This window comes from Talpa occidentalis, unplaced genomic scaffold (assembly GCF_014898055.3).
Source record: "Talpa occidentalis isolate TD23 unplaced genomic scaffold, MPIMG_talOcc4v2.1 talOcc4.5, whole genome shotgun sequence".
NCBI lineage: Eukaryota > Metazoa > Chordata > Mammalia > Eulipotyphla > Talpidae > Talpa > Talpa occidentalis.
In genome coordinates this window covers 6,684,744-6,711,015 of record NW_023604861.1, presented here as the reverse complement: position 1 = coordinate 6,711,015, position 26,272 = coordinate 6,684,744, and the positions used below count along the sequence as shown (strand labels likewise).

Here is a 26,272-nt window from a genome sequence, read left to right as displayed (position 1 = left end):
CATCCGCCTTAGCAGGCAGGCTTCCATCATTCCATGACAGTCTGTGATGTGACACAATGAGGGGGGACTGCAAAGAGCAGCGAACACCACCCCAGAAGGACGGGGTGAACAGCTGGAGAGATGTTTTCCTTGCGCTCCCAGGAAAAGGCGATTATGATTTCAACTCAAAGCCTGCCTGGGCAGTGGAGGCAGTCAGAGGACAGAGAGGACACAAAGCCCATGGCCAATAATTATGTTCAGGGTCAAGGCCGACGTCCAGAGGCAGGTAGAGGGGCATCCTCCCAGAGCTTTCTATTTCCAAAGACTAAGTAAGCCCCGGGCGGCTGCAAAGGGCCAAACCTCCCGGGAGAGGGTCCCTTGGTGCTGTTTTAATCTAGCCTTTCCTTTTCCTAAAGTGGATTCAAGTGAACAGGGAAGCAGATCCGGGAAGGAGGTCAACAGAAAGGTTTCTTCAAAGGTTTCCCGAATGACCCATTCATATTCTAACTATTCCCAGTAACTGCAAACAAGTGAAAATCAACTCTCATTCTTGAAAGGGTTTCCAAGGAGTCATAGCTACAGCTGCCATCGGTGTGCAAACATGAAGTATTTGCGGGTTAACTTTCTTGAAAATATTTATGACCTTAACATTAAAGGCCCAGCAATTTCTTTCCAATTTTAAAGTTTATATATAAACTCTAAATGTTAAAAGAATGCTACAAGACCCAAAAGAGAGGTCACAGTGCTAGTTACAGTTAAGACAGTTCTGTCCATTCTGAAGCCTCCTGCTTCAACAACTTCTCAGCAATCAAAGTATAATTGAAAAACTATTGCATATTAAGCACCTTTACCTTAGTTTCCAAAGGCTTTATTAAAAAAAAATCTTTTTTATGCATGACTCCACGAAACAGTTTCAGGGTTTACAATCAAATCCCAAATAGAAGAAGACATAAGAATATATAACATTTATGAACTAGTTAGAGAAATGCTTAGTAAAGGACCCAAGAAAAGAATATAAAATGTCTTTAGCTTTTCACCATTCTGTGACTGCTTCATTAAAGGAGGCTAATAGAGATATGTTCACTCTGCAGAAAAATTTTTAGTCTCCTGATAGTTTCTCTACGATTCTGCAACCTTAGCAATAGTAATGATGCACCCTGCATACTAAATCCAGCCACATTTAGTACTGTCCTCAGAAGGCATTTCTGATGTCTTTGAAGTATATCCAGAATAGTTACTTTAAAGGGGGATATGCAGAAATTAATAAAATGACACTTCACGGAACTTGAAAAGGGCTGGCTTGGAGAAATGCATGACGGAGGCATGACTGCAAATACTGAGAACATCAAAACAGTACGCCCCATCCTAGAAGAGCTCAGCATCCTGCCTAAGTCTTCTTGTAGGGAGAAAAAAAAGGATTTAAAAAGTTGTTTATTACTCTTTGAAAGAGTCTGTTGGTACACCAACATTCAAAACAGCATTATTAATACCATCCAAAAAAGTGGAAACAATGCAAATGCCCACTGACAGACGAATAAAGAAAATGTGGTCCATAACACAATGGAATATTACTCAGCCTTAAAAAAGGAACGAAATTCTGACACAAGCTACAACATGGACGAACCTTGAGGACCTCATGCTAAGGTAATAAGCCGGTCACAAAAGGACAAATATTATAAGATCCCACTTAAACAAGGTACCTAGAACTGTCAAAATCATAGACAGAATTGCAGCTACCCTGGGCTAAGGGGGAAGTGAGGAGTTACCGTTTGCTGGGTACAGAATTATAGTTTGGAAGATGAAAAAGTTACTAGTACGGATGGTGGGGATGATTGCATAACAATATGAATGTATTAAACGTCACAGAACGGGTCGATTTTAAATGGTTGAAATCAGAAATTTTATCTTATATATATTTTAACAAAATAAAAATAAGAGGAAAATCCATTGGGGCTTAAATAATAGAACCAGCTGTTTGTGTCTGCTACAAACTCCTACTCATTTATAGGACATTAAAAAAAATCACAACAAAAGAACCTGGTCTGTGTACCATTTGTACCTTCCAAAAGCATTTCCTCAAAGGCAAACTTGTGTTGGAAACTCTTTGAGAATCCTTCAGAGCAGACAGACAGGTAAGTGACCCCACCAACACTGATTCTGGGGAGTGGCATCCCTGGGAGTTGGAGGGAGGCAGAGAAAAGAAAGGAGATGTTGTTTGACTTTCTAGAAGTTTGTCTCCCAAATCCATAAAGGCCCCGGGGATGGCGCCTTGTGGCAGAGGGTGAGAGAGGAGGGGCAGTGGAGACGGGAGGAAGCAGGAGTTCTCAAACTGCTTTAATTTCAGAAAAGGTGATTTTTTTGTTCAATTGGGAGATGGGTTCACAGCTGTTGGTTTTACTGTATGACTTACTACTTAAATATCCTCTATGTACTATGGCATCAATTATTTTATAAATGTATTCCATCCATATTCTAACATTTTTAAGTTGTTCATGTTTAATTGCTAAATTATAGTGTTACATTGGGTTTAATAAAATTCCTCCCAAGCCCATAACACAATGATTAAATCACTTGCTTTATGTAATGCTGGAAGGATGCTAATCTTTAAGAATATATGATCTGCTTGCCTTAGATGAAAACAAGGTTTTAAAGATTTTTAAGAAGTCATCAAATCTGTTTATTTTTAATCTGGTGACACACCTGGTCATTAAAAAAAACCAACATCCTTTTTAAAAAGTGAAAAAAAATAGTGGCGACATTGACCCAGGAAACCTCTGGCCCCAACGCTCAGCTAAACTAGGTCAAGTTGCAGCCCATCTGGCTCCATCTCTATGCTGCTCAGCTTACGATGAAGCAAATCCTAGAACTTATGTCAACTCATCCATAAACATTTCGGTGTGTGTCTCTAAAAGAAAAGGATTTTTTTAAAAGCATATATGCAATGTCACCATCACACCTAATGTTTTAATGATTTGCCATCAGAACGGAATGTGTCTATTGCCCTCTGTCGTGACCGTGTGATAAGCCTGCCTCTGTGGCCCCAGAGCACAGGAAAGCAGGGAGCACAGTGCAGCTGCTCTGGCCCTGAAGTCGGCTAGACAGAGGGTAACCCTGTGTCTGCCGTGAAAAGCCGTGTGACCTGGGGAAAGTCACTTAGGTGCAACAGTAATTCCACCTACCTGCAAGGATGTTGCATAATTAAATAAGAAAATATACACATAAGCGTGCAAGCATGTGCATGCATGCACACATGCACACACACAAAGAGTCGACAGTAAATGGCAGCTAGTACATGAAATCAAAGTCGCCTCCGTTGGAAAGTTAAAAACTTCCTGCAGACATCCCTACTCAGTGCTGCTAAAGAAAAACTTTTCTGGCCCTCTCTGATGGTGACAGCTCTCCCAGGGGTTGGCAAACTTTGCAAAGCACCGGGCAGTAAGTATTTGCAGCTTGGCAGGAGACGGCCGTTCTTAAAACGAATGACTCTGCTGTTTTAAGTCAGAAGCAGCCCTAGAGACTGAGGGAAAATGGGTGGGGTGCCTGTGTTGCAGTAACACAGGACCCTGAGCGGCAGGTGCCGGATCTCCATTCCCAGGCCTCAGCCGTCCCCTGTCACCAGCCCCATCACACACCCAATTCTGAATGAGCCATATGCCCTTCGCTAGGAGAAGACACTACTCTACAGGAGAGATCAAGGTAGAAACACCAGCCTAGGAACAACTACACGAAGTCCCTGGTACCAGGATTGTGCTTAGCTTTGAGTAAAACCGGGGGAAAAGGTGTAGGCGGCATGGACACCTGGTTCTGCGTGAATCCTGTAGCGGATTTCCTGTAGGGAAGGAGATTCACCTTCCCTTTCCCTCCTCTCTCTCCCAAATAACTGACTGTGATCTACAAGGAGAGAGTTCTGCGTCTGCGCTGTCTTTATCACAGAAAGTGCATGTGTAACACTGTTGCTGGGTAACCATGTAGGCGCGTTCTACTATCAACAACTCAGAGGTTGATAGTAGAGAATGTGACTCAGAGAGGATCAGAATCCGTATCATAAGCACAGTCACACAGGGATTCTACAGTGTCCCAATAAATGCAATAAATGCACAGCTGCTAATAACCAGGCACCCCCCAATCCCCACCTCCCTCCACCATTTCAATTCCAACAGTGACCTGTAAGTCGCGTCAGCTACGATGAAAACACGAGGCTGCAAGGTGCAGGTGTGGCCACAGCTACCTCTTTCAGCATGCTTCTCTTTTTAGTATTTTTCCTCCAAGACACTTCAATAAAAGATAACCAAAAGCCTCCCCTGCCCATTCCAATTGAAGTAAAATCACAAAAATCAACCCTGACAGCTTCAGGAGCAGGCATCGTGACAGGATGCGCCACGTGCACACGGACAGAGAGCCTGTGTCATCTGAGGCGCAGCGGAGTACACAGACACGTGGAAAGGGCGTTCACCTCAGACCACGTCCCTCAAGGCCTGAACATGTATAGACAAAGCACTCCCCATCTCGTGGGAAGAAGGCAGACAGGTGCTTACTTTCTCTGAAGGCTTTGCAGTAGCCAAGGAAAGACAGGAGGAAGAACAGGGCGCCCAGGAGGTCCGCCCGGCCGACGACTCCAGCAACCTTAAGGGAGGGAAGAGAAAAGATGTTTGTAAAAAACATGCGAACACATCCCAAACCTGAGAGATACCAAAAAATCCTCTACAAAGAGAAAGTAAAAGCCTGACGAGAGGCTGTGGCCCAGGAACCGGCTGTGTGGCTGTCGTCAGGCTTGACCGTGGGTTTTCCTTCTTCTGGAACAGGACCTGCCCCAGCTGCTTCTAAGCCGGGCCGGGGCAGAGCCCAGACAGCTGGGCTATGCGCTGGTCGGGGCGCATATGTGCCGGGAAGGCCTGCTTCCTGGCAAGTGGGCCCAAGGGCTCCAGAGACCTGTGCTGCCCAGCAGGTCTCCAAAGTGGAGTGTCCACGGGAAAATGTCCTCAGCTCAAGGACATGATATGTAAAAAGAAAACTTGATCACAAACATGAAGGACAGAGAGGAGGGAAATAAAAGTCATTGGGCAGACAGAAAAAGACACAGGAATCATCCTTTCCAGCTGCCTCTGCCAGCTTTTCCTCCCTCCAGACCTGAACCAGTTAAGTGTGTTAACTCAGAAAGCACAAGGCTTGGCGAGAGTGAGATTCTCCCATCCGATTCTGCTCTGCCCCTCTTCACTGCAGTGACATGGACCATCTTGCTGATGACGCCATTTGCCAATAATTCTCTGAATGATTATGGGCAACGAGGGCCCAGAATTCCACTCCTGAGCCCTGTGGCCTTTGTCACTAGCCGGCAACCCCAGATGTGACATGTCACAGCTTTCCCTGTGGTCCTCTAGGTATCGCTGGAATGGCCAGTAACTTCATCTTTCCTTTAAGGGCAAATCATAGATACAGGAAGTGCAGAACAGATGGCCCCGCAGGTGGAGAGGAAAGAATACATGAGAGCAGGACAACGGTGCTGTTCACAGGTGGTGTCTGGAGCTCTGGAAGAGCTGTTTCCCCGGCCTGGTAAGATGAGGTATTTAGTAAAGCCGTGCATCCTGTTGGGGACTCCTGAGGAGGGGCGCATATCATGTGATTCCCAGCAGCTGCCCAGCTGATGAACTGTCATGCAGCCAGATTCACAGATCTGGACTGAGAGCTGGTGGCTGGAGGGCCCAGCAGCAGTCTCTTCAGGAACGAAGTGGGTCTGCTCTGGCCTATGAGCTCGCTGCGCCATCTGCACAGGCTGAGACCCCCCGAAGAGAGCCCAGTCACGGGAGTTCCCCTCACCCAATGTGCTCTGGAAACCCCAAAAGGAAGAATGAGGAGCAGCTGGAGCAGCCTGGTCCCCTGGCCTCCTGCCAGGACCAGAAAGACATGGGGGCATTGCCAGCTGGCAGTGGCCCCACAGGAGGGATTCCCGAACCTCACAGAGGCTCAGGAGCTAAACCGAGGAGTTTATTCAAAGGGGGGCAAGGCAGCAGGGGATGAGGGGAGAAAAGGGGTTAAGTTGAATGAGGTTTCTTAAAAGTGAGCAGAAGGGGAAGGGGTGGTCTGGATAGGGGCTGGGGCCCAGGACACCAGCCTGGACTGGTTGCTGACTGGGGAGCTGAGGTACATTTAAAGTTGCACTGAAATGAACTTTAACAGTGTCATTTTTAAATCCAACCTCTTCCCTTGGCTACGAGAGTCTCCCGGCTTAAACAATGTATGCTATCTCATCTGACATGAAGCAAAACATGTTTTAAAAAACAGAGCAAGTGATTTAATCAGGCCCAGTAATAAAAGAGAGATTTCATAGAAAAACACTTGAAAGGCTGTTCATGAGGATGCTGCAGGCAGTAGCTAGGGGAGGGGCCTGGGCTGAGGGATTTTCTTTTTCTGATATTTGCATAATATGTACTCTCAGGCAAAATTCTTTAAAGAGGCTATCTTTTTTTTTCTTACAAAACTAAAAACACTCCTATCAGGGTTTTCTGGAGAAATCATGGCAATCCCCGAAATCCACAAAGCAGGAACCCCACGAGGCATGATTTGCACCGGGGTGATCAAAAGGAATTAGGGGAAGGGGCAGGAGAAGAGGTCTCCCCACTAAATTTCTTCTGTATCCAATTTTCTACTTGTTGAATTCTTAGGGCGGCCTGAATTTCCCTCTCTGGCACTCAAATTTTGGCAACTTGAAATCTTTAGCAAAGCTTTGGAGCAAGGAAAGCCGACATTGGCACTGGCGTCCTTAGAGACGCGGTAGAGAGACTCTACCCCGACAATCACAGACCCGCCCCGCTGCTAGCCCTCTTCCTCCACCCACAGGTGGTTGGTCTGTCCAACATGTCACGGGCCTATGAATACCCAGAATGATTGGGGGCGTGCTGGTGAAAGGCAGACCTCCCCCAAAATGTTCAGATTGTTTTTCCACCTGTGTGGAGCTGAGGTCAGTGGAAGCTTCCTGAGAATCTGTTCCCATGACCTAAAAGAATGAAGCTAGCCCAGATTGAGGACCACCTCCAGAAATACCCTTTTCTATCAGCGAAACCTATCCGGGAAGGACAAACAACTAGAGTCTGTTTTTGTCATGAGCCCCCCACCTGTTGGTGCGAGACCCCCTCCCTCTCCTTGATGCCCTGGGACCCATCTTATTCCTTAGCTCAGATTTATTATTATTTTAATTTAAAAAAATATTTATTTATTTATACAAGCACTGGGTACAGTCAGAAGTGCGGGAGTGTGAGATAATTCGCCAGAGCCAGAGCAGGAAGCAGAGCAGGCAGAAGGACCGAAGGACACTGCTGAGGGGAGCAGCGGGCGGCAGGAGAGGTCTGCGTGCCATGTGGGACCCTCCTCCGGTGGCCGGAGAGCAGCCGGGGATCGAACCGGCGCTGCAGAGGCTGCGGGCAGCTTGGCAACCCAGCGCTCAATCGCTGCGCCACTGGGGAGGCCCCTCAGCTCAGATTTAAATCCTCAGTCTCATTTACTCTAGAACTTACAGCTATGGAAATTCTAAAAGCTATTTTTCCCCCCCTGCAAACCTAAAACACTCATATTAAAGTTTTAATTACATATGCATTTAAATTTGTTATTTTTTCCCTTCCTAATGTGTCTGATGTTAATCTGTTTGCTAGACTAGTCTCGAGGGGTGGGGGGATTTCCCCTGCACCAACACTCACATGTCCTATAAGGATATGTTGTGATCTTGTTGTTGTGTGAACGCCACTGTGTCATCCCACAAACTCAGACAGTAGAGCCACTCACTCCTAGGCTGGACGGGGTGGCTGCGGGAGCACCTGGTGTGTGCGTTAAGCGGCGCAGGACTACATGGGGACACAAGAGACAGTCGAGGAACAAATACCCTTGACTGCAACAATTTCACTCCAGCTGGGGACCAGCAGGGGAGAAGGCTGCAGGGTGACGGGGGCATCCCTGCTGGCCTGGGACCATTCTGGTTCTGAAATACAAAGTCCCATGTGCCAGGACCCCGTTAGTTTGGGGAAGCTGGATGGTAGCTCACCTAGGAGACCAGGAAATTTAGGTTCCTGTTTGCAGTAGGCAGAAACATGCCCGGTGTTTCTATACCACGTGTTCCTATAAAGAAACTGATGTTATCGAAATGCGGCAGGGCCTGCAGGCTGCACTTTCCCTCGGTTGGTGTAAACGGAAGCGGGTGACGACCCAGTCCCTGTGCTCACCGCAGACCAGCTCCCAGGAGGGGCCATGTCCAGGGCTGTGTGTGAGTGAGACTCTGGTCCCGGGGGCTTTGCAGAGTTCTCCTAACAGGCTGCTTGGGGGATTGGCTGTCTGCTCATTTTTGAAGCAGGTTAAATTCAGAGTGGGAGGTAACAGGAGCTGCAGATAGGAGGAAACTGAATTATTTGTCAAAATAAGGAAAAGTAAACATAAGATACTGGCCTTATGAATTTTTAATGATCCATCACTTTTTCTTGCAATTTGAGTCAGAATGGCTTTTGGAGGGGCAGCAGAGACTAGAGAGTTTTTCAAGCATTCCCTTCTCTCCTATAGCGAGGTATCCCTTGGCTTCTTTCTAAATACCTCAAACACAGGATTTGGGACTGACACATTCCCAAGCTGCATTCATGGGGTAAGTATGGGTGTGGGTGTGTGCTCACCCAGTCATAACTGCTGCCGATTCAGGCTTCTCTATTAAAGTAATTTTTCAATATTTAAAATCATAATTTTAGAAAAAATGTTTTTGATTAATAATGCAAGTATTTCATTTTGCTTTTAAGATCACACTAGATTAGAGGAAGACCAAAACTATCTGTCAGATCAAAACAAAGGTGGTGGGAATTGTATGGGGACTATAATCAAGATGAAAACGCACCTATTGTGCAAAATTGAAAAATGATGTAAGAAATATATATATAAAAAACAAAACTACTTTTGCCCAAAATTCCCATTTCTTCGGTATAGTGGACATTGCTAAGCTGGCCCCACTGAGTTTTATGACAACCACATTAGCTATGAGAAAGTATCCTGACAAGTACAAAGCTCTGGGCAATAGTAGCTCACGTAGCAATGACACCTCAGACCCTCTGTGAAGAGGGGGGCTGAGCCTCTGCCTTTCGGCCCCAGGGCCAGGCAATATTCAATATCCAGACTGTACTACGCGGTCATGTCAGCAAAACAGAAAGAATCACTAGAGCACACAACCTTCTGTTATTATAAAGTCTTCTCTGCAAAGCCAAGCACATCAGGAAGAGATAAATATTGGATGATTTCACATATAGGAGTAAAAGAAGAAACAAAGTGTGGATAGACTATCAAAGTGAGTAACTGTCAACGAGCAGACAATGCCAGCTAACCTGGGGTTTCTGAGGCTAACAGGGGTGGGGAGAAGGGTCCAAGAGGTCTAAGGGATACCAGGAAAGGGGCCTCCCTGGTGGCGCAAGGGGTTAAGTCTCAGCACTGTGAAGCTGTCCGCAGCCTCTGCAACACAAGTTCGATTCCCGGCCGTCCAGGGAGCAACCCACATGGCGCAGCAGACCTCTCCTGACTCACCCGCTGCTCCCCTCAGCAGTGTATTTCAGTCAGGCTGCCTGTTCTGTTCCCCGCTCTTGTCTCTGGTGAATTCTCTCGCCCCCTGCACCTCTGGCCTGCACCCTAGCCCTTGTATGCATAAATAAATAAAATAAATCTTTTTTTTAAAAATGCCAGGAAAGAAGCCCCACAGCCTCAGCAGCAACCAGCTAAGTTCTCTTTGTTCACAATGTGAGAAGAGAATTAATCTGCAGTAACATTAGTGATGTGCAAGGATCTCCAGTTCGTGCACTAACCTCTAAAAGAGCAATGTGACAACAAGGAAATAACAAATTGACAGGAGAAAGGCATGAATAAAAAAAAAACACCTCACCTAAACAAAGGCATTAAAAGATGGAAAGCTCAGCAGAGGTGGGGCACACTCAGGAAGCAAACAGAATGGTGGCAGGCATACCCAACTACACGAGACTACCAAAAAAAAAAGTCCTCAGCAGCCTGGGCTCTGCCTTTTTCATGACAGATGTGGGGCCGACACAGGACTGTGTCAGGCGCTGGGGCACGGCAGTTATCAGGCTCCTGGGGATTTACGGGAAGGTTGTTTTAGCCACAAGCAGCCACACACCCGCTCCTGTCCCTGCCGGAGCCGTGTGCACCAGGGCGGACCACACTTACACACTCGGTGTGCACTGGATGTGCGGCGAACAGCAGAGCGGCCAGCAGGGACGATCGGGGGGCCAGGTCCACCCTGCGGCCCCGACTGGTGTAGTGCAGACCCCCGAACAGCACGGAGAAGACATCCAGCAGGAGGATGGAGACCCCGCTGTGCAGGAGGATGTTGACCACATGGAAGCTGACGGGGTGGAAGCCCCCTGCCAGGTAGTAGTTGATCCTGCAGGAATGGAAGCCGGGGTCACACTGGCTGTTGGGGGGCAGGCAGAAACAAATGCACAGCCTCTGAGAGAACGGGCTGAGAAGTGAAGATATCAGAGGGAGAAGAGAAAGAAGGGGCGCAAGGGTGGTAAAAATAGCGTCAAGATAAATAGTGCCTGTCAAGCCAGGAGGGTTGAAGCAAAGGTAGAACATAATTAACTGCAGAGGGAAAAATGGAAGATAAGGGCGCCTCAGGGACGTGGACCAGAAAACACACCGGGAGGAAAAGCAAAGGGAAAGCTAGACATTTTTTTTTAATTGCAAAAAAAGGCAAGATAGCATTCAAAAAGATAGTATGTACCACCTATGTCTCATGCCACCCCAGGGGAGGAGACCAGGGCTTCAGATGGTCAGGTAAGTTGCTTATCCACAGTAATAACAATAAGAAGGACGCCTTCACAGATGGACCGTGTGCCCACCAGCTCTGTCCAATCAAACACTCTCGTTGGCAGGGGTTTCTCTCCGACTGCTGTTTCAATGACTGGTGGTCCCAGCTCAGCATTTCTGTGCATTGTGGAGAGATCTTTGCACAAGTATTTAATGCACCCAAGGATGCACACAAGTATTAAATGCACCCAAGAACAGCGATGGGTGGCAGCTTTTGGGAGGTGAGTAATTCCATTTCATGCAAATAGTTCCCTGTCACATGGGGGTGAGGCGGTGAGGCTGTTTTAGCTTCGCTTTGGTATTGCATATTGACTTGGGGACAGGAGGAAGATTCAGACCTTTCATATTTTTTTGTAACAAAAAAACCCATAATGTCATTAGATGCCACAATCGTCAAGATATTGACTCATATTATTTCCAGGGTGTCAACCAGCTAAGGGCCCGATCTGCAGGAAGCGAGTGGGCTCTGGCATGTTTGCCAGTCTGCATGTCAACCCGAAGCAGGGCGCTCTTGACCTCTGCAGTGCCATAGTGGGTGACATGCAGTTTCCTAGTGCACTGGCCCTGTCTTGTGACCTAATTCCGAGGCATGGCGGTGTGCGCGCTCTTGGAGGCCCCTGTGAGCAGGTTGGACTATAGCAGGAACCAGCCACTCCAGACACTGGCAGCTTCGCCACACAAAAGCTGGCACAACCTGCCCCCGTCTCACCTGAAGGTCAGGACAGTGAGAGGTCGGTAGGACTTGTGGCTGGTGTTGCTGCTCAGCCTGCTGCCCCAGAAGTCATGATGCCACAGGTCCCCAAGGGGCGTTTCTGCTCGGAGGTCCTGCAGGGACACAGAGAGGACACTTTGGACAAGGCGCCATGCCTCCCCCTCGCCCCTCGTCAAGGCTTCCTCGAAGTCCTCCAGCCCTCCGTCGCCAGCTTCTTAGTCCTGGCCAGGCTCCTCCCATTATCGCTCACCCACGGGCAGCTTGGCCTCCTCGTGGGTCTGCTGCGCCCTCTGACAAGGGCTCCACACCAACCTTTCCAAAATGCAAATCATGACCCCCCCAACCCATTCTGCTTCAAACACTACAAGAGCTCACCACCGTCCCCCACCCCCAGGACAATGTCTATGTCCCCGCATGAATGTCACAGTCTGGGGGGCTCTGGCTCTTGCCAACCTCTGCAGCCTGATGGGGGTCTGTTTTGCTGGAACTGGCCCTCGCCTCGTCCTCACACAGCTGCAGCACCTACGCCCAAGGCTTCGCACCAGGTCTCCACCCTGAGCGCCAGCCCTCAGCAATTCACAGCTTGTTGCCAGCGCCTAGCACGCTGGCGATGCATAACCACATGACATGCTCTGTCTGCCCACTGGACAGGGCTTCATCTGTGTCGGCTGGCAGTACACAAAAGTGCCTAATCCATGCTGAATGAACCACAGAGATCACCATTATCCTCTCTCATATCTACTATGTAAGGTTATTTACTAGAAACATCCCAGGGAAAACACAGGAATGGAAAAACATTTTTAAAAAATTTCCCATTTTTGATCACAAGTTAAGCAGATTGTAAAGTTTTAAAAAAACACCTTCACCTTATTTTAGAAGATAAAATCACTGAGTAATAAAAAAACTACACCATTCTTGCTGCTGAGGGCACTTAATTTGTTGCTGTGCTACGGCTGCTTAAAAACGTGTCTTTTTTACATTTAAACAGGAAAATAGATTGATTAAACTGTGTCTACAAGATGATAGGCAGGCAAAGCACTGTGGAGTGAGGAATAAGGCAGCATTAATTTTTCTTGAAGGCACAACAGGAATATTTTGGGGGCGAGAAATGACGCGCTAACCCAGCAAAGCGGGGCGGTCAAGATGCTGTTGTAGGAATCCAGACCTACTGTGACTGACACGAGCAAGAAGGGAAGGCTCTCAAGGAGAGGGCAAGACTGTCTCCGGTGGGTGGGAGGGGGGCTGGGAAACTGGCTGGGGAGCGTGCAGTCAGAATGCACCCACAAATCACACCCACACCGGGCCTTCTGCTGAGGCTGCCTGAACGTCTGCAGCCCCCAGCTCCTGCCTCTGAAGGAGAGCGGATGCTCTTTGCGGCTTGTAACCCCCACAAGGTGGGGAAGGCTCTAAACCAAGAGGTGTGCCAAAGGATGAGCACCCCAAAACAGTAGCCGGTGCCTAAGCTGCAATGGAGATTAGTAAGTGTCCACGATGCAGGGGCTTGCTGAGTCTTTAGAGGCTGGAGTTAGGCGACACGTGCAAAGTCAGTCACCTGATACCCACTCTGAGGGTGGACCTCACTTCCCCTGGGGATCCACTTTCCCCGACCTCCCTCCAAGAGCTGGCTGGACTGCTCATGAAGGTCCTGGGGTCCACCCATTAATCTAACACAAAACTGGAAGTCCACGTTCTTTTGTATTGTCTCTGTCACCTGGTCGGTTGTCAAGGGGCAGGGAGAGCATCTTTCCTTCCGTTAGAGCAGAAATGAGCACCAACGAGGCTCTAAATATTTGATCAGGTGTCGCCTGCTCGCAGCGGGGCGCGCCACAGGAGGAAAGGTCGACTTTTCCTCATTGTGATTTACGAAAAGACGCGGTGTGTCTGCCGACACCGCCATTGCAAGGAAAAGCATCGTCTCAGTGAAAAAAGGCAACTCGACACCACAAGGAAGCATCTGGAAAACGGCCTTTTACACCAGTAGTACCCAGGGACAGCCTGTTTCACATCACCGTGGGCGCGGTGCCAGGGCACAGGGGGGAGGCTGTTCATTCAAGAGGAAAGAGAGGAGGCGAGCAAGTTAACAAAGGGGCAGTGTGATGCTGCACAGGGCGCTGCTACGAGGGGCACACACAGACCCAGCGCACACAACACACACAGCACAGCACACATAGCTGCAGCACACACGGCACAGCACACTCAACACACACAACACAGCCGTAGCACACACAACACAGCACACACAGCACAGCATAGCACATACACACAGCACAGCATACACAACACACACAGCAGAGCACACACAGCAGAGCATACACAACACACACAGCAGAGCACACACACCTGCAGCACACACAGCTGCAGCACACACGGCACAGCAGGCTCCCTCTGCCTCCCTCCGCCCAAGGGCCGAGAAGTCCCCGCCTCGCCTGGGCATCATCCCTCACACCCCAGAGCCCACGTTTTCCCGGCCTGGTTCTCTGGAATTCGTGGATGGAGACTGAGTTAACGCTTTGCTTTGTGTATCTTCCACCTCATAAAAGTGAAAGACTCAAGAAACTCTCAACAAAAGGAAGAAGAAATGTAGAAAAATGAAGTCCAGAGCTTTGAAGCCTTATGAGAAAACGATCCTGCGGCTGACAGAGGGGCTCAGAGCTCCACCCTGGCTTCTTCCCCTGGTCAGGCTGGCGGAGGAAGAACTGAAGGTCCGCAGGGACTGCCGGGTGAGCCTGAGGGACAGGACCACGCAGATTTAAACTGAAAACAAACACCAGACAAGCTCGAGCCCACCATCGAAACTGAGGACAGTTACAAATAGCACAGCTGCAAAGCCATCCCCTCCCCCAGCCCCATAAAATACCGCTCTGGGACACAGAACATTTATCTCAGTATTTTCAACATGTAAATGACTTTTTCCTGGTCGGGGAGAAGTCATGACTTCAAAACCTCGAGAGCATGCCACCCCAGCGCAATCGCTACCACCTCTGCTAAGGGGCCGCGGCCGACACCCTGGCGCCCCTCCCCGCAGGGTGCCTGCCGAGCAACCACGCTGACATGGACCCGGACACGGGCTCTGTCCAGCCAGCGCCCCAACTCTCGCCTCCGCCTGAGCCACCTGTTCTGCTTTTCCTTGCAGCTCATGTGACCTTTTCTCCCGTCTCTAGCTAGGGAGGGCAGGAGAATATCACTTCCCCTGCACTGACACAGCTGCCCGGGTGAGCCAGCCGGGCTGGGCTTCTGCAAATTCAGCCGATTTGAGGAGCCGAAGTGCAGCATCTGCGGGCAGCACGCCCCGGGGTCCTGGCGTGGCCAGCAGGCGCCCTGATGCTCTCGCTGAAGGACAAAGAGGCAGCCGTGCTGCCCACTGCTGAGAAGGCGGCTGCCTGGGGATCAGCTTGTCCGTCACTGAGCAAATGCAGGGTGCTTTTTAATTTTTTTTTAATAGTGCTGGTCTACAGTCCTGGAAATTTGTCATCAAACCTGAGATACTCAGTCTGCAATGCACTTGCGATCTCAGAACCACCGTCCCTCTGGCACATGTGTGGGCGGGGGTAGCTGACACTGCCCCCGACATCAAAGGCCCTACCTAACAGCCAGGGGACACCTCAGGCACCAGGGGTGCCCAGGCCGACACTGGCCTGAAGTTTCATAGAGAATCACGCAACACACACTTCAGTAACACGGAGCCATGGGCAAACGGTGCACTTCAGTCTGCTGGGAAAGAATCCAGATACAAACCTTATTGTTCACAATAGCTTCGGAGTCGTCGAAGACAAAGTCTCCATCGTAGCTACGCGCGAAGCACACGAGGGAAACGAACCCCACTACGAACTTAGCCCAGAAGGGAGGCAGAACCGAACAGGGGACGACATGATCCAAGTCTGCATCCAGCTCGGCCATTCTGACATCTGCGGGCGGCGGCCTCCTGCCCCAGCATCATGCCGGCGAGCAACCTGCAAGACAGGTGACAGGTGCACACACCCACCTCCAGCAAGGGCTGCAGGCCCCTATGCGCGACTTTCTAGGAGGCGTCCATGAAACACTTGGTGTCCAGGTCTTCAAAGCCCAGTGGACGGGAGCAGGACACTGCACGTGGGCTGGTTTGGGGCAAGCTCTGCTACAGAAAGGGCTGAGGTGTATCCTCAAGAAGAGGGAACGCCCTTCCAGGCGAGGATGTGACCTCAGTATGATGAAGGACTCCAATGAAAATTATCAAGACTTCAAACAGGCAAGGGGCTAAAAGCAGGCATTTTTGTCTCTTGCCCTGCCTGGCTGCGGGTCACCCAGCCCCTCCGAGCCTCTTCCATGCCGCTCTGCAAAGCCCAAGAAGTTGCCAGAAGTGAGAGCTGCCTAAAGCTTCCTGGCTTGGAATTTACCCCAACCGCAAACCCCCACATCATATGTTATCTCCCCCCCACCCCCAGGCTCAACAGGTGCTGTCTTTGAATTTAACAGGCTCTCATTTGTATTGAACAGCCTGGGCCCCAACACTGTACATTTGGACACGTCACTAAACCTTTCTGGCCTCTGTCCTCACCTTGAAAATAGGAACAATAGCTGTTCCCACTCTCTCATGCCTTCACAAGGGTTCAATGAGACACCCACTGAGTGTGCTGAGCACCACCACTTGCCTTCGGTGAAGCCCAGGGGAGGCCGGTTGTGTTTATAAGGACTTTCCTCCCGGAGGGTGTGGAAAGACATAGAGCCATTTCCTTTGGAAAGTTCCCTTGAGTTTGGCTTGGTGGCGAGCCTCTGGGTCCCCAGGGAAGGGCCCGGCCTCCACACCTTCCATGCTCTGATGGAGGAGAACCCCAGGCCCCAGATGGGAGGCAACGTAGATCTATTGTTTCTGGGTCTCCAAGGAAACACACCAGATTATGGAATAATCAGTCAGCCAAGTAGGTCACCAGAGGTCACATCTTCTCTAGAGGCTTCCATCTGGGTGAAAGTCGGGGTAGATCCAACAGTCAAGGGGACTCTAGGGCCACACCATCCCTCTGCAGCTGCCAGAAAGAGGCCCAGATTCACTCTCCTCAGACAAAGGCTCCGCAGCTCTCACCGCTGGGCCCTCAGGCTCCCCACCGGAGGGAACTCACGTCCCCAGACTGCACTGGGGCAATATTCCTTCTCCTCTCTGCTGCCCTTTTACCTTTTCCCTTTTCTGTTGAGAGGCTAAGGTGTTGGTCAAACCCAAATTTCAGTTGCAAACACATCGTGTCACCATACAGACCCCAACCACAGGGTTGACATTTCAGGAAAGAAATTACTCCTGCTACTAAGTAACAACCAGAAAACCAAAAAAGACTAGTTCAGAAGCTATCATGACATAACCTGGAGGGCACAGAAATGTTTATTAGTTTAGCAAATGTGGATGAAAGCAAATATTTTATATCCAAGCTAGATGCAGATAGAGCTGTGAGCTGATGCTGTCATCTGCTTTCAATCCAGACACTGGAGTATCTTCCAGAAAAGACTGGTAGGAAGGTCTGAATGGCCTTATGGAAGAGGAATCAATCAGGAACTGATTTGTGCTCCTTAAATGAGTTTTTGGGCCTCACTTTTCATGCAGATTATTTGAAACGCATAGTAACCTGGTTGGGACTTGGGAGATAGATGGAAGGCAGATGGTAGCCCCTAACATCTGGGGTGCTCTGTGGGCCAGGCTTGGATTCTTGGGGAGCCAAAAGAAGAGAGATGGCCTCCTCTTCTCTTGCAGGGACATCGGGGATGCTGACCTCCCTGTTCTGGCTGGCCCTCCCCTCCTTGTAGCCTTCTCTACACTTCAAGTTTCCCACTTCTTTGCTGTCCCTGCAAAATACCCAGAAAGGCCCTTTACAATTGGGGTTACAGCTGGCGTGTAAAGTGGCATAGCTCAGAAAATACTGCGGACCAGCAAATCAATAAAAGGCACAATGTAAAAGTCTCAGGGTGCAGCCCAGGAGTTATGAGCACAGGCTCTAGGGGCAGAAAGATTTGGAGTTGCTACCTGCATGACCCTGAGCTCTTCAGTCATTGTGAGGATCAATTCTTGCAGGACATAGTAGGGTACTACTTATATTGGGGTGGTGGACGGTAAAGAGTAAAGGAGACAATGTATAGAAGAATTTAGCTCCCATTATTGTTATTATTGGGGGGGTAGTTCCCGACCCTCTGTCTCAGGAACCCTGATATTGCCAACAACTGTTTACTCCTATAGCTGGGCTTACCAATGCGGGCCAGCAGTCACCCAGTGGGTGGCCTGATGTAACTGACAAGCCTACCCTTCTGTGGGGCAGATCAAGCCAGGATCCTGCTTCCTGGGCAGGGGGTCTGTGAGTCCAGCATAAACTGCAGAGCCATGTGCAGTGATCCTGCCCTAGCACCGCCTCCAGCAGTGCCTGGCCTTTGCTCTGCCATCATCCAGCTGGCCGGGCGCTCAGGTAGAGCCCTGACAATGGGAGGTGCAGCAAGGCAGGGGGCCAGACCATGCCACCTTTTTTGTACCCAAGCCATGAAATAAGAAAGGACTTCTTCCATGTTTGTTTTGACGGGCTCTTAGCGACATCACCCCAGTCTTCTCCAGGTGATGTTCTGCCCAGGAGCTGGCTCCTGGGTGTGGCTGGCTCTAAGGTCCCCTTATGGACTGAGAAATAGGCCCCGCTCAGGCTCAGACCAAACCAGTCTCCAGGAGCTTCACCCCTGAGAAAGCTGATCCCTACATGACTCCTGGGCCGACGGCACGCTGCGTTCACAGGGCTTCACCAGCAGTTATAGCTGGAACAAAGCAGAAGTCTCTTAATTCTCAATTTCTCAAGCTTCTACGCTCATACCTGTTTTCAGGGGACTGAAACAAATTAATCGATCGCCAGTGAAAAGGTCAAAAAGATCTCAAATTGGGATGCTGCTCTGCTACCCCCAAAAACAAAGGTCGTGTTTTAAACTGGGGACCCAGTGACCTGAGGCTGAAACTGCAGCTTCAGTAATGGGGACAGGGGTCCAAACCTAAAGGATTTGCCCGACAAGGGGAGCAGCAGCCACCTGCCGAAGACTCTCCCACATGCACCTGCCGGCCTTGGGGGTGGGGTGGGGGGTGTCGCGGCCTCCCCAGCAGCACTCCCTCCACCGGCCAGCCGGCTGCCCTCCTCAGGCTGAGAAGAGAGAAAATCGGAATAGCGCATCCGGAGCCCCGAGCTGGCGACACCTCTCCGGGCGCCCTCCAGGCACGGGAGACGCACGCGCCGCTGAACCGGCGGGACCGCCCGCTGCTGGCGCCCCCCGCCCCCCGCCCATCCCGCGCCGAGGCCCGCGCGCCCGGGCCCGGCTCCCCCGTCCCGCGAAGTTTCCGGCTCGCCAGCTCGGGGCCATTTTCCCGGCTCAGCCAGCCGCGTTCTGCACCCGCTCTGGGGCGCGGCGGGCGGGACCGCAGGGAGGGGGCACGGGGGGCCCCGCTAGTCGCACCCCAGTTTCTCAAGGACCTGCCCCTCCAGCGGCGCCCGGGCGAAGAGGGGGTGGGCGGGCTCCGGGCTCCCAGGTCGCGCCTCTAACTCCTCCCCCCTTTTGTGCGCGCTTTGGAAAAAGGCGAGACCAGCCCGAGCCCGGCCCACCCGCGCGCCGGCTCCCCGCGGAGTTGGCGGCCCGGCCCGGCGCGGCTCCCCGAACTCCCGGCCCGCGCGGGGCGGCGCAGCCCCGGGGCGCGGGGACCGGAGGGCGGGGGGGGCCGGGCGGCCGCGGGCCGGGGCGGCGGGGGGCGCAGGAGCGGGGGGCGCCCTCCCCGCGCGCCCTCGGTGCCGGCCGCCGACCCGGGTGCGCGCCCCGGCCCCCGCAACCGCTCCCGGGCGGCGGCGCCGCGGGGCTCGGCCGGCCACGGGGCTCCGGGCGCGGCGGCAGCGGGGACCCCGCGTGCGCCCCGCGCCCGACTCCGCGGCCCCGCGGGCCCCCGGGGCCGCCCCGCGCGTTACCTGCCAGGAGCCCGCGCCGCGGCCGCATCGCCCTCCCGCGCGGGAACTCCGGCCGCTCTCGGCGCCCGCCCGCAGCCGGGCAGGGGGAGGGGCCCCCGCGCGCCGCGCCCCCCGCCCCCCGCCGCGCCCGCCCCCCGCGCCGCGCCCGCCCCCCGCGCCGCGCGCCGCCTGCGGTTCCCCACGCGCGCGGGCGCTCGCCCCACCCCCCGCCCCGCCCCGCCCCGCCGCCATTCGCTGCTCCCGCCGTCACTTGCGCGCCGCCGCCCGCCCCTCCTCGGCTCATTGGCGGGCGCGGCGCTGACGTCAGGCCGAGGGCGCCCGTCGGGAGCGGGAGCGGCGCAGGGCCCGACGCGCTCGCCCGCGGAGCAGGAAGCGGAGTGCGGGGCGCCCGGCGCGGGCGGGGCCGGGGCGGGGCCGGGGGCGGGAGGGGGCGGCCCTGGCGGGCCGGGACGAGGCGTCCGGGGAGCGCAAGACGCGGGCCTGGGGGACGCCGCGCTCGCCTCCCTCCCGCGCCCGCCGCCGCAGGGGCCGGTCCTGGCCTGTCTCGCGCGGCCGGCGGCGCCCGGCGGAGGGGCCGGTCGGGCAGCCGCGGACCCCGGCGGCTCCTGTCCGGGGGAGGCGCTGGGACGTGGCCCCGCTTTCTCCCTGCTGACCGCGGCGGCGGCCCGGGGTCTGCGTCTGGCCGCCCCTCCTCCCCGCCCGGGTCTTGACCCTGGGGTGGCCCTTCAGGTCACCCTGCGCCGGGCTGCCCCTGCCCCACCCCTGACTCCCGAGGCCGGCGCGTTCCTTTAACCCCTGTTCAGGGGAAAGAAGCGTCCCGTGCCCCATCGCCAGACCTAACCCCGCGCCTGCCGCTCACGGCCCTTCCCCGCCTCGCAGCGTTCAGCCTAAGATGAAGCTCTCTCCCTCGTAGCCGGATTTCTGCGTTCCTAGCAGTTACTCAACCTCAAGCCTTTCCTACCCTTGCAGCCGCCGCCCTGCCTTCCGCCCTGGAGGTGGAAGGAGCTGCCTGCCACTCGCATTCGCATCTTGGGTCACCACACTCCACCTGCGTGTCCTACCGTCGCCCACAGCCCCACAGTCACTACACCCAAAGGACACTTTCTCGTTTTATCTGCTCTTTAAGCAAAATGCATTTTTCCTCCCGAAGCGACCCGCCTGTGCTGGTGACAGCAGTAGTTTGCTCTGTTTCCACCCCCACTCCCACCCCTCCTTGGCTTGCTTTCTTGATGACCTCCAAATGGCATATCTTTAAGGTCTCAGGCCTTTCCTCTCACGCCACATTTCCCCCTGCATGATTTAATCCACTTCTAACACTTGGGTACTTCCCAACTTGACAGCTCCAATTTCTGAATTCTCTGGGTTCTAAGCTCATTTATCTAGCTTCCTTTTTAGCTAAGAATTACCCGCACGTGTTGCCAGCACCTCGCACGGAAGACATGCAAAGCAACCTGTGCTTGTACTACCGGCTTCCTCGCAAGTGTCTCTGTGAAGCTCATGAGCCCAGGATTTCCCAAACTGCTTCAAGCTTAGCATCTGTCAAATCAAGGTTCTACTTGCTAAATATCTATTTCGTGTGTTCACTGTCATCTGTTTCCACTGCTGCATACAGTGTGTGCTACTGTGTGTGCATCTCCCTAGCCCACACCCATTGAGTCAGCTGGTCCTTGCAGCTGGCCTCTGGAGTGTGCACACCATGGAGACCGGCAAACAGTGTGAACTGACTTCGTTTTTTCTGTGCTTGTCTCTAGAAATTGAAGGAGGAAATGTTTATATCATAATACAGGTTAAGCTTTAAGATGTATCGCACTTACGGCTGAAATGAAAAGGTTTTAGTTTGATGGGTTTAACTTGTACAAGGATGAGAAACTGTTGAACAGCTCACATATTAGATTTAATGACAATAAAATTTATTGGGAAAAGAGCAGATGGAGATGCAATTTCATTTGTCAAATCATGGCTGAATTACAAGCATTGGTTGGATACAAGTATATGAGCCTTTAGCAAAAATCAGCAAAAGCATTATATGAGAATCCAGCAGCTATATGAACTTTACAACAGAGTATTTGCATATTATATTATTTTATGTAAACTGTGTTACACATCTTTTATATTAGGAATATTTATATTTATATACATACAGGTATGTGTATATATGTATGCATGTATGTATGTGTATGTATGTATCTCTATATATCTATGTATATGTATATATCATGTATATACGATGTCTCTGTTTTCCCCAGAAACCAAATATTAAGCATTTACTAGTGCACTCCTGATTGACATAGAATTACCAGTAATGAAGAAAATAAAAGCAGACAAACTTTGATTTGGTTTTATTATTGTCGTTCAGTTCCCTACAGACAACACGCCCTTTATTTCCTACCCCCAGGATGATTTGCCTTCCCTTGCAGCCCCTCCCACACAGCAGCGCTTCCCATTGCTCTTAGATTGAAGACCCAAATGCCGCTACAGGACTTAATTCCTTTTCCTGCTGCTCAATCTCCTCATGCCAGGTCACCTTTATTTCCTAGGCTCCAGCCACATGGCCTTTTATCCATACCGGCTATTCGCATCCCCTGCAGCACATTCTCCTGCCCTCCTCTGCGACACCTCCCTCTACTAACTCATCCTTCAGGCAAATGTCAACTTCCCCAAAAAGCCTTTCCTGAATTCTCCGAATATGCCTAGAGAGTTGCAAAGTCTAGATTCAGAGCCTACCAGTCTTTTCTCCAGAGCTGATGCTCTTCAACATCCTGAACATGTTGCTCCTTTATATTTTTTATAAATTTATGTATTTATACAAGAACTGGGGTACAGGCCAGAGGCGCGGGAGGGTGAGAGAATTGAGAGACAGAGCGGGAAGCAGAACCTGCAGGCCTGACCGAAAACACTGTTGAGGGGAGGAGCAGGTGAGACAGGAGAGGTTTGCTGCACCATGTGGGTTCCCTGGCTGGCCAGGAATCGAACCGCACTGCAGAGGCTGCGGACAGCTTCACAGCACTACGCTCGACCAGCTGTGCCACTGGGGAGACCCATGTGTTGCTCCTTTAATCCAGACACACCGAGTTAGCTTATGAACGGTTCTTTATAAGTGTGCTGGGTGGTGCTACAAGTACATTACACATCACATCTCTTGCACAGATAATTCTATGAATGCTCCTAAGAGAACAGAAATTTCCAGAAATCTTTTTTATTTGTTCAAATCATCTCAATTCAAAAGATACTAATTCCTTTCCAGGCCATAAGCAAGACACTACTCTCAGATCTTACCTAGCTTAATTATAGCAAATGAGACGAAGACCTAAGTCGATAATATCTGTGACCAGTTGGGTGATAGAGGTAAGGTTTAGGGAGAGAAGTGATGCGAAGGAAGGACTGCTTTGTTCCTCTGAGGACTTTGTTTCTTACATTTCAGACTGCGCCATCTTTTCAACACTATAGTTTTAGCTATCATGGAATCAGACTAAAACCTTCCCAATGTCTCATTACAATTAAGTGTTATTTGCATAATAACGACAATGAGGATACATCTTGATGTGATTGGTATTGGGTTTACTTATGCCTGTTTTCCCAGTACAATTATTAATAGTGTTCCTTTCAAAAATAACATGATTTGGATGAAAAATCAGAAGGTCAGCCTTAAAATCCATGAAGGTATCCTAGCCAGTTGGTGTCAGTCACTCTGTGTCACAGGAATAAAAGGGGAAGTTGTCGATATAAAAAGAAATGAAGAGGGGCCTCCCGGTGGCACAGTGGTTGAGCACTGGGTTGCGAAGCTGCCCGCAGCCTCTGTGGCGCTGGTTTGATCCCCGGCTGCTCCCCGGTCACCGGAGGAGAGTCCCACATGGCGCGCAGACCTCTCCTGCCGCCCGCTGCTCCCCTCAGCAGTGTACTTCGGTCCTTCTGCCTGCTCTGCTCCCCGCTCTGGCTCTGGTGAATTCTCTCACCCACCCGCGCTTCTGACTGTACCCAGTGCTTGTATAAATAAATAAATAAATAAATCTTTAAAAAAAAAAAAAAAGAAATGAAGAGAAAGTACCTTTAAGTCCCTCTGTAAAGATTCATGGTTCTTGTCTCAGTTGCAACTAACCACACAATCACTGCACTCAGTGTCTCTTCCAGGAGACTGTATATTCTACAGAGGCAAGGACCCAGTCTGCAGTACCCCTGCAGCCTCCTCGCCTCTCCCCTCCCCCCAACTTAGCAGGCACTTGGCATCGGCTCTCTAAGAGGAGCTCACTTCTCAAAGTCACACCGCCTGTGATCGGCAAGATGGATTCATATGGTAATCACCGTGCCGTATAAACAAATATCCAATCATTACACTGGACACCCGAAAGTAGAGTAATGTTTTGTGTCAATTATATCTCAATCAGAAAGAAACTAAAAAAAGAAAAATTACAATCTCTTCACTAATGGTATTCTGTTCCATAAAGTGTTGATCCAGCCGTGATCAAAATAGCATCATACTCTGTGCGGAGCCTTCTCACATAAAGAGAAGCAGGGTGCTGAGCCTGTCTTTCACAAATGTATGCTTTAGGACCCAGTATGAGACATAGAGGACACCCCTCTGTTTCTGGGCCACATGCTGACCTCTGTCCCTTGGCCCCAATCCTCAGGCAGGATCCTAGGGTCCCCCTGACATGCAAGTGCACACTGGCTGAGTGCTTAGTGTGTGCAGACACTGCCTGAGACCCTCTCCAGACGCAATGATGCTTAACTCTTACCAAAGCTCTACCGAGTGAATATCATCCTCAGTTGACAGAAGAGGAGAGAGAGGCACAGAGGTCCAAAGCCAAACAGCCAGTGTGTTCCTTGGTGGAGCCAGATGTGGGCATACAGCCAAGGGGTGCAGCCGAGACTTAAGGAACCTTCCAAATGCAAAACAATGTTAATATTTCGGACTGGAAAGAACTGGAACAGAGATCACAAATTCTTCTTCCCCCATATCATCTCCCTTTCTCTCTTTTCAGCCACAGATGTGAGTTGTTGGAGGGACACAAACTACCTGAGCCTCTTGGGGGTAACTCTATGCTCTTTTTGTAGTGTCATGGGTCCCTTGTCCAGCTGCCACACTTTAGACTTTTATTGGTAACTGCATCCAGGGTATACACTGTCCCTTGATGGAACTTCTCATGTGGTAACATGAGTGTGTAAGAAAACCTTACACACTCTTCCCAGGGGTCAGGGGCCCTCAGCAACAGTTTCCCCAAATCAAGGGATGCTGTGTATACCCATGAGCACTGTTGTGGGTCTGCTAGACTTAATGGCCTGCTCAGCCATCATCTTAGTAATGTGCAGTTCTGCCTGCAATACAAGGTCAGAACAGCCTGGTCAATCTGATCTAAAAGAATATGGGATACCAGACCCTACAAGGCTCCTTTTGAATTAAACAAGAGTGGGGTAATTGGCTGTCCTGGGACAATGGGTATGCACCACCAAGTATGGCTGGGGTGTCATTGACAGATGTATGACTTTATATCCCAAAGACTGATCAGCAGAAAGCCTTGTTGATAAGACTGGAACTGTGACAGATAGGATGAGGGGCACCCCGAAAGCCCCAAACCTGCCCTCTCTGAATAGGTTCTGCTATCTGCCACATAGAGACAAAACATACTTTAGTGCGTAAGACCTTTAATACAATTAGTGTGCAATACGGAAAAGGGGAAGAATATAATTTCCAAATCAAGCACCCAAAGTTACCCATTCCCTTGTGGGTAATTATCCAGCCAAACAGGGTTGACCCAAAGCAGGGCCTCTGAGGCCCAAAAGCCTGCCCTAAATCTAAAGCACCTCCTGGTGGGGACCACAGAAAAGGGTCAGAAACAGCCAGACAAGTCTGGAAGGAAAAGAGCAAAATCAAGATCAACACTGCCATTGTGGTCTCCCCACGGGTCTCTCACCCACATCTGTTTCAACCAGTCCAGGACCAAGAAGCAAGTGCAGCTTCTTCACATGTCTCTGCTCCACGTGCCTCCTCCAGGGCTCCTTCTGGCTCCCCATCCTGCTTCCTTCCTTCCCCAGCCTCCTCTCCAGCCTCCTCCCCTTCCTGCTCAGCTCCACCCTCCCTTGGGTGGGGCAGGGAATCCGGAAACTCCCCTCTTACAGAACCATGTAAGTAGGGGGCTGGGGTGTGATTTCCATACCAATTATCAATACCTCGCCAGCAGAGTCCCCCCCCCCCAAGCCCTAGATGAGATAAGCACCTTTTCAGCATCTGCCTGCCCCACCCCCACCCTATCTCTTGTTTCTCCCACCGCGAGTAATTGTTGCTATATGATTTTTCTATCAATAAAAAGCCAGGAGCTTGCTCTTTCAGCAGTACCCTGCATTGTACAGGCTGTTCCACGCCTCGCGTTTTTCACTGTGGTGTTGTCAATGCAACACGCTGTGCCTTGCATAGTTCCAGAGCAGTCTATCCACTCAAATTACAAAGCACCTATGAACACACATTCCGAACCTCAAACTTTCCAGGGCTGAAAACATTTCAGCCACCACCCCAAATCTGTGGCCAAACCAACTGAAAGTAGTTACCTCCTTGCAAAGGTGAGAAGTGTTGTAGGTCAATCAGTATTTGCCAAATGTAGATTTTTTTTCGGTATAAATATTAAAAATGCTTTGGAGAGAAATGCTAAATGAGTTTATTTGCTTAATCTTCAAGCACCACATTTTACATAACATTTCCATAAATTTTCATTTTTAATGTGTGTTTCCAACACTAGGTGTGTAATAATCAATTAAGCAAACAAGCTTGTGTAGTCTACGTAGCTATATTTGAATTCAAACTTCAAGTCCTAAAATAACTGGA

At 50.8% G+C, this 26,272-nt stretch overlaps 1 protein-coding gene across 4 annotated transcripts in view; it reads right to left on the bottom strand.

Moving 5' to 3' along the window:
* TMTC4 (transmembrane O-mannosyltransferase targeting cadherins 4) overlaps positions 1–19,505 on the bottom strand; it is a 57,743-nt gene extending 38,238 nt beyond the window's left edge. For 2 of the 4 annotated variants that reach the window (XM_037528736.2, XM_054701345.1), the window contains exons 1-5: positions 16,393–18,679; positions 15,260–15,474; positions 11,522–11,637; positions 10,168–10,384; positions 4,515–4,602 (exon numbers count right to left, since the gene is read on the bottom strand). In XM_037528736.2, the coding sequence (XP_037384633.1) occupies positions 4,515–4,602; positions 10,168–10,384; positions 11,522–11,637; positions 15,260–15,421 (583 nt within the window). In that variant the 5' untranslated portion in view covers positions 15,422–15,474; positions 16,393–18,679. Of the gene's footprint in view, positions 1–4,514; positions 4,603–10,167; positions 10,385–11,521; positions 11,638–15,259; positions 15,475–16,392; positions 18,682–19,458 lie in introns of those variants that run through there. The other 2 variants (XM_037528739.2, XM_037528738.2) reach the window with 2 other exon arrangements.
* Between the last annotated feature and the right edge of the window lie 6,767 nt (positions 19,506–26,272).